Below are 7,359 nucleotides of genomic sequence, written 5' to 3'. Positions count from 1 at the left end.
AAAGATTTGTGTCTGGTCCTCTACCAAGTTCATATTTGTGCAGCTGTCATTGCATAGTTACTTCACAGCAGAACAATGTATAGAATTTGCCAAATCTACCTGATGTCTTTTACATTAAAGATGTGGGCTGCTCTGCATTGGTAACAACAGATCTTCCACACACCCATACCTGAATTCTAATTTCCCTTGAAAGCAGTAAGTTCCTTGTGAGTAATATCAAAATCACAGTCAAATATCTCTGTGTTCCTAAACCAACACCCTACCAAAACAGCAGGGTCAAAAATATCAGACTCAACCTCCAGAAAATACTGAAAAGAATGTTGTCAGTGTAACATTTTATAGATCAATGTTAAGTCTGTTACCTGTATTTACATATTCGCTTGTGTGTTGTGAACTTATGTTTCAGTTGCAAACTAATGTTTCCTCAAAGGAATTTTGTACTTTTGAAATGTTGAATAAAGTTTGTTAAAAAAAAAGTCTGTTACCTTTTCATAGAAAAAAAAAGTGAGAAAAAAAGTGACCAGGTTTCCCACATTTTTGCATAAAAAGCTGTCCTCTTTGAATACCTAAGAGAATTTTGCTACTTTGTAAACGAAAAATACTGGTGGACATTTGAGAAGGAAAGAAAACCAAATAAATTGTACTTAAATGCGTACTGAAGAAAATAATAAACAGAAGGTGCCAAAACCAAGAACCAACCCTGTCAGGTTAAAAAAAAAAAGATAAAAACAATTATTGTTCCATTTTTGGTTATCAACACAACTTTGTAATAGTTTTAATAAATATATATTTTCCCACACTTTTATTTTATTTTAAAACATTCTTGCCAACATTATTTAAAGGCAGTGTTTCTCGTTGCCATGGCGACACTTCCGTCAACCAAGGCCTGTTGCTATGCTGTGTGAAAGAGAAATATAGAAGAAAGATAGCTTTCTAGTGTCCTTTAAGTCATTTTACGCCATTTTTAGTGGTTGAGCTCTTGCTAGAATGACTGAACGGTCAGTCGGGGTTAAAAGTGAAGCTGGAGAAGGTCCAGTGAGCAGCTGTGTTGAAGAGGTGAGTGGTTCTGCTCCCGCCGCCTCATGTCCGTCCATTAAGCCTGAATTATGGTTCTGCGTTAAATCGACGCATAGGCTACGGCGTAGGTACGCGGTGACGCGCACCGTACGGTGCGTGTCGCCGCGTACCCTACGCCGTGGGATCTGCGTTGGTGTAACGCGGACCATAAATCCGCCTTTACACTCGCTTTAGAAACTGCTGTCTGCAGAGCTCTCAGTTTTCATAACTCCTTTTATTAACATGTGTAAAAGTCATGAATAAGGGTCATAATTATTATGAGGATTTTCACAACGCTTGGCTGATTAGTGTCGTTAAAAGGTTTTATTGTGCGTTAACAAATAAGGATCAAAGGTAGATTCAGTTTATTTTGACACAATTTACTTTTTTTTTATTTGTTACTGTGTGTATTTCTAGGGCTGCAAATTTGGAATTATATTCTAACCGTTTGTAAAATAAATTGCCGATTTGTAAACTGGAAAAACATGATTTAAAAAGCCATTCTGAGGTCTTCAAAATGCTCCAAAACAGTCCTAATTTTAAAGATATTCCGCTTGCAGAAACTCTTATTTGAGATATAGAAAGAAAAAACTTTTCCTTCAGAGTTTTTCTACTTTTTGATCCGTCGACTTATTCATTGATCTATAATCTAAAATAAGAATAGAAGACGCTGGGGAAATACATAGGAGCTGAACTAATATATGAATTATGAACAGCATGAAGCAGAGAAACGATATTTAGTAAATGACACGGCAGGACTGTTGGTCTTTAAATGAAGATGGCCATCATACATTAGTATTTTTACAATGGTCAAACTGATATTCCCGCTTTAGGTTCTAATTAGTCTGCATTTTCCATCACAGAGAGAGACACAAGGAGAAAGAGAGTTCTTCACTGTGGACCAGAACCCCAAAATGGAGACTATCACCATGTCAAAAGCAACCTATGTTGCTCATAAGAGTCCAGGAGAGAAGATGCAGGGTAGGTCTTTTATCAGCTCCGCTGTTCAATCATATACCATTATAGGCAGTAGGCCTACTCCAGTTGTAAAAAAAAAATCAGGGGGGATGGTGGATTTTATCATATGGGGAGAGATAATTTGTGCTGATTACAAATAATATAATATATTACAAATAATAGGACTGACCAAAACACCTGCAGAAATACTGCAGGAATGACATAGCAGCAGTTAAATGCAGCCTTCTGTAAGCTTTAAATATCCACTGTGCTTACATCAAATACATCAAAACACAACAATAAAAAACACTTTTCTGAACTTATCAATATGACTCTGTCCTTCACAGGAAAAGTAAAATGGATCACTGCAAAAACTCAAAATCTTAACAAGAATATTTGTCTTATTTCTAGTTAAAATGTCTCATTTTAGTAAAAAAATCTCATTACACTTAACACAAGACTCATCACTGGAAAAAACAACAATTTTCAACTCCAGTACTGATTATAGGCCGTCTACAGGCTGGAAACTATTTCAAAAGAGCTGAAAAGGTGTGTAGGTGTTATGGAGTTATGGTGTTATGAAGACTAGATATTTTTACTATATTAATACTATAACACAGCTTTCACATAGGCACGGTTACTACAAAAAGTTGTTTTGGATAATTTTCCAGGCACTCTCAATTCATGGCCTATTATATTTTTGTGTTTCAGGCACCAGAAGAGAGTTCCTGCAAAAACATTTTTCCCAGATGATGAGGTAAATCAGCAATGTACAAGTCTTTTGATGTGGAATCATTGATTTCTGTTAGTAGTTTATTTATAGAAACAAAGAAAACATGGCCTGAAAATGTCCACAGAGGAACATATCAAGGGAAACTGATGTAATATTTACATATCTGGGTTTGTTTTGTATAGTTTCAGCTGTAATTCCTTTAAATCAGATTTTATGGTGTTGTTTTTTCATGGAAGCCAGTTATGGGGTTTATGAAGCGTTTCCCCACAAATGTCTAAATTACGTTTCATACAACACGAGTGCTCGTAAAGAACACAAATCATGTCTTTGATTAAAACACTTTCTTTAGCGGAAGGTGTCTCATCTTTCAGTCTTGAGCAAGACTTTACATTTCCTTCATTTTACAAGTACATGCCAGTGCTGCCTGATTTATTGGTGGTTACTGTTTAGCAAAGAGCTCGGAAGGTTTTTCTGGGCTCGTTGCTTGTTATGTTAAACACAATGCCATAAGTTAGAGGATTTAGCCAGATGCTGAATTGGCAGATGATGAGGCTTTTTGGTTTTCGCGAGGTGTATGCAGTTTAATAACATTTTTGTAATTCATGACACATTGTGTACACTTTTCCATTATGGTCACTGAACAAATAAGCATCATAAAATTATCTGAAATGATATTAACTATTAATTTCCCACATTACCAGTTTTAAACATTAAAACACGCCAGCCTTTTGCTGACCTCTTTGCAGCACTTTGGATATGAACACAGATGACATTAACATGGAATGGTCAATTAATAGTTGATCAGAGGTGTCAAAAGTATTCACATTCATTACTCAGGTAGAAGTATAGATACTAGAGTTTAAAAATACTCCTGTAGAAGTTGAAGTATCAACTCAAGTTTTTTACTCAAGTAAAAGTAGAAAAGAACTGGTTTCAAAACTACTTAAAGTATAAAAGTAAAAGTAATGTAAGGGGGAAAAAGCCATTAAGGACAAAAGCCATTGAAAATGAATGCATCTTAGTATAATGCAAATATATTAAAGAAGCATATATGTGTACTATTGAGCATTAACGTGTGTTTCAGAGAGCAGGAGATATGATGACTAGTTGCCTATAAGTATTGTAATGGTGCAAAAAGTCAAAGTTCAGAGGCATGTTATCATTTATCCTAACCTTTATTGGAATGTACATCCAAGTTTAGTTGCAGGAATCTGAGGGAACGGATGTAAGAACAAAACTGGACAAGAACATCTGAAACAACCACAACCAAATTCACTCTATCCGGATGGAGCAATTTAACTGGATAGTTTTTTTTAAAAGTCTAAAATGAAATAGAGTAACGAGGCTGTTTTTAAAATGTAAGGAGTAAAAAGTACAGATAATTGTGTGAAAATGTAAGGAGTAAAAGTAAAAAGTCGTCTGAAAAATAATTACTCCATGAAGTATAGATAACCAAAGTTTCTGTATTCTGTAAGGTAACGAAGAATTTGTACTTCGTTACTTGACACCTCTGTAGTTGATTAATTGGATCGATAAAGTATTTTGAATTGATTTGATTGTCCTGGATCTCGACAACTTCCATCTTACTATTATCTAAATGCAGATGCTCATTTACACATATCCTCCTTTTCTTCAGTTGCTTTTTCCATGTGTGCAACACTCATTGTGTCCAGAAATCATTTCAGAAAATGAGGAATAATATATTAAAAAAAAAAAAACACTGACGGACAAAGACTGAATTATTCCATGCTTTTGATTTTAGTCTGTAGATACTGGATATGTTGCAGTGTTCAGCAGTGTGGTTTTATTGAGCAAATAAAACCAGTGAGGATCTGCAAAACCTTTCAACAAAGTCCATAGAACAGTAGTTTAGATTATTTACATATTCACTGAGTTATGTAATGTGCCAGAAAATAACTTTAATGTCCTGGATCCCAGAGATCCACAGACCAGTGCTGCATCTTGACTCTGTTCCCATATTTTCAGAGAAAAGCTTAATGCTGAACTCAACCAACCAATATCCAAAACAGACTACCAGTCCACAACCCAGAGGGATTTCTGTATGCAAGGTTTTGTGCCCTGCAGACCACCTGCAACACAAGTAAGTGTAGACATTCAGCCTTGCTCTGACATACATAATACCTACCAATGTCATAGCATTGTGCTGCTGGGAGGAATAGGCTGACATTCCTTAACCCTTTACAGGGCAAGGGACTATATTTGGTCACTTCAGTAGCACTACAGCGTATGGTTATTACAAAAAAGGTTGCAATGTTCATTGAAGTCCTTTAATATTCTCCAATAACCAGTACTGGAGTTGAGGGGGGATGAGGGGGGATGGCATCCCCCCCTGAAATAAAAATGGTCAAAATCATCCCCCCTGTAAAACTGCCATCCCCCCTTTCCATCCCTTATGTCATTTCATCAATGAATGTGGTTTTACTGCTATTTCAACATTTAGAGTCATCATCAGAAAAATAACACCAGAAAAATTACTTATTTGACAATTTTCACCTGTTTCAAGTAAACTTTCACTTGAAATAAGTAGGAAAATCTGCCAGTGGGACAAGATTTATCTTCTTATTACAAGCAAAAAAATCTTGTTCCACTGGCAGATTTTTCTACTTATTTCAAGTGAAAATCTACTTGAAATCTACTTGTTTTTTTCCAGTGATGAGTCTTGTTTTAAGTGTAATGAGATTTTTATTTACTAAAATGAGACATTTTAACTAGAAATAAGACAAATATTCTTGTTAAGATTTTGAGTTTTTGCAGTGATCCATGTTACTTATCCTGTGAAGGACAGAGTCATATTGATAAGTTCAGAAAAGTGTTTTTTATTGTTGTGTTTTGATGTATTTGATGTAAGCCCAGTGGATATTTAAAGCTTACAGAAGGCTGCATTTAACTGCTGCTATGTCATTCCTGCAGTATTTCTGCAGCTGTTTTGGTCACTGCTATTATTTGTAATATATTATATTATTTGTAATCAGCACAAATTATCTGTCCCAATATGATAAAATCCACCATCCCCCCTGATTTTTTTTTTTACAACTCGAGTACTGCCAATAACCCTAGAGTTGAAATTTCAAGTATTTTATTGACTGCCCTAGGTTCAAGGTTCAATTATTCAATATTAGTCAGGAGATACTGAAAACATTTTATTACAATTATCACTGTACTGAAGGGGAGACCTGGACACAAAGGTTATATACTTTAGCTACTGACATATTTGAAATATTGGACTTAAGCTGCCCCAGAACAGAAATGACTTATAACGCAGTTCATTTACCATGTGTTTCTTTTATCATTTTCAGAATCACAATTATAAAACTGACCAGGCCATAACGTTCTGGAGTGAAAATTACCAGCAAATACAGGTGTGTGAGTTTGGGGTATAGCGTTGTTGTTGTTTTTTTCCATTGATAGTTGCCATAAAATATTTGTCTGTCAAAGTACTAAAGTGTCATCCCATGGCTTTACATCCATTACCTATTAGATGGCGCATGGGCCGAGAGATGCATGATCTGCTGTAGGATGCTCATTGCTTAGTGTTTTTTAAATTTTTCAAGTGATATATGTTCACAAATTTATAAAACTTTATAATAAATAAGAACAACAGCAGCTTTCACAAGTGTTAACCTCATCCACCAAGGTTAAAAGAGAGATCATTATATTAAACTCCCCCATTCTTGCCTCCTTATGTAACATGTATTTGCAAGATTATCTTTATATGATGACTGCATTATTATTATTATTATTATTATTATTTTTTTTTTTAATTATTATTATTATTAGTCATGTTTGTAATGTCCTTTGTAACAGGGTGTGACAGCTACCCAGAACCTGAACGCACCATTTGGGAGATCAGCCAAGTTCAGCACACCCATCCGCCAACGACTGGATGACCCTGAGCTCCCACCTGACAACTAGCATTTCATATCATCACAATCCTTTTTACAATTAGTTATTATCAAACTTGCTATTATTAAAACGGTAATCCACTTGAATTGTGCGTCCCCCCCCCTTACATTTAAAGCAGCACAAAATACGTTCTTTCATGTTAAAATATCAGTTGCAGTTTCATTTGAAGGAATAGCCGTCTCACAACCCTCTGTCTCACAGAGCTGCAGCTGACATGGTGACTGTGGTAATTAAGAGACTCAAGAAAGAAATTATGAGAGAGAAAGAAAGTGACTGAACAAGAGAGTATTTCACAATTTCATAAAATAAATGTAACGTTCACACCTGTAGGGAGGTCTACTGAGCTGAAAATGAGAAAAGTTCCTTTGTGCTGCTTTAATAAACACACACTTTTCTTTTGAAATGTAGCTATTTGACCCAAACACACTACGTATATACTAGATATGCATATACTTGCTTGTGGGTTTATGTTTACTTTTTGAAAATTCACATATTTTAACATTGTGTGACTCTCCTCAGCAGTAAACCAAAGTATTAATGGTAGCAGCCAATAGACAGCATGTCATCCTTTTTAAGTTCTACATTCCTCTACCTTCATTTTCCTATTCTTTACACAAAGTTTGAATTTTTGTTGCTCCAAATGTTTTCTTTTCTCACAAGTGAGGCATTCAGTATTCTGCTGTCACATT

The 7,359-nt window shown here is 35.3% G+C and overlaps 1 protein-coding gene across 1 annotated transcript; it reads left to right on the top strand.

Moving 5' to 3' along the window:
- Positions 1-893: 893 nt before the first annotated feature.
- spag8 (sperm associated antigen 8) lies at positions 894-6,679 on the top strand. Its single transcript, XM_061733201.1, has 5 exons — positions 894-1,056; positions 1,920-2,037; positions 2,725-2,770; positions 4,733-4,847; positions 6,572-6,679. Exons 1-5 carry the CDS (start codon positions 988-990, stop codon positions 6,677-6,679), a joined length of 456 nt encoding a protein of 151 aa, XP_061589185.1. The 5' UTR covers positions 894-987.
- Positions 6,680-7,359: the final 680 nt, after the last annotated feature.

This window comes from Cololabis saira, chromosome 11 (genome assembly GCF_033807715.1).
Source record: "Cololabis saira isolate AMF1-May2022 chromosome 11, fColSai1.1, whole genome shotgun sequence".
Classification (NCBI taxonomy): domain Eukaryota; kingdom Metazoa; phylum Chordata; class Actinopteri; order Beloniformes; family Belonidae; genus Cololabis; species Cololabis saira.
Note: the sequence above shows the minus strand (reverse complement) of the source record. Positions and strands in the feature narration are given on the sequence as shown.

Coding starts and splice junctions, on each gene's coding strand:
- spag8 (XM_061733201.1), top strand. CDS start 988: ATGACTGAACGGTCAGTCGGGGTTAAAAGTGAAGCTGGAGAAGGTCCA. Junction 1,057..1,919: donor TGAGCAGCTGTGTTGAAGAG/GTGAGTGGTTCT, acceptor TTTCCATCACAG/AGAGAGACACAAGGAGAAAG. Junction 2,038..2,724: donor TCCAGGAGAGAAGATGCAGG/GTAGGTCTTTTA, acceptor TTTGTGTTTCAG/GCACCAGAAGAGAGTTCCTG.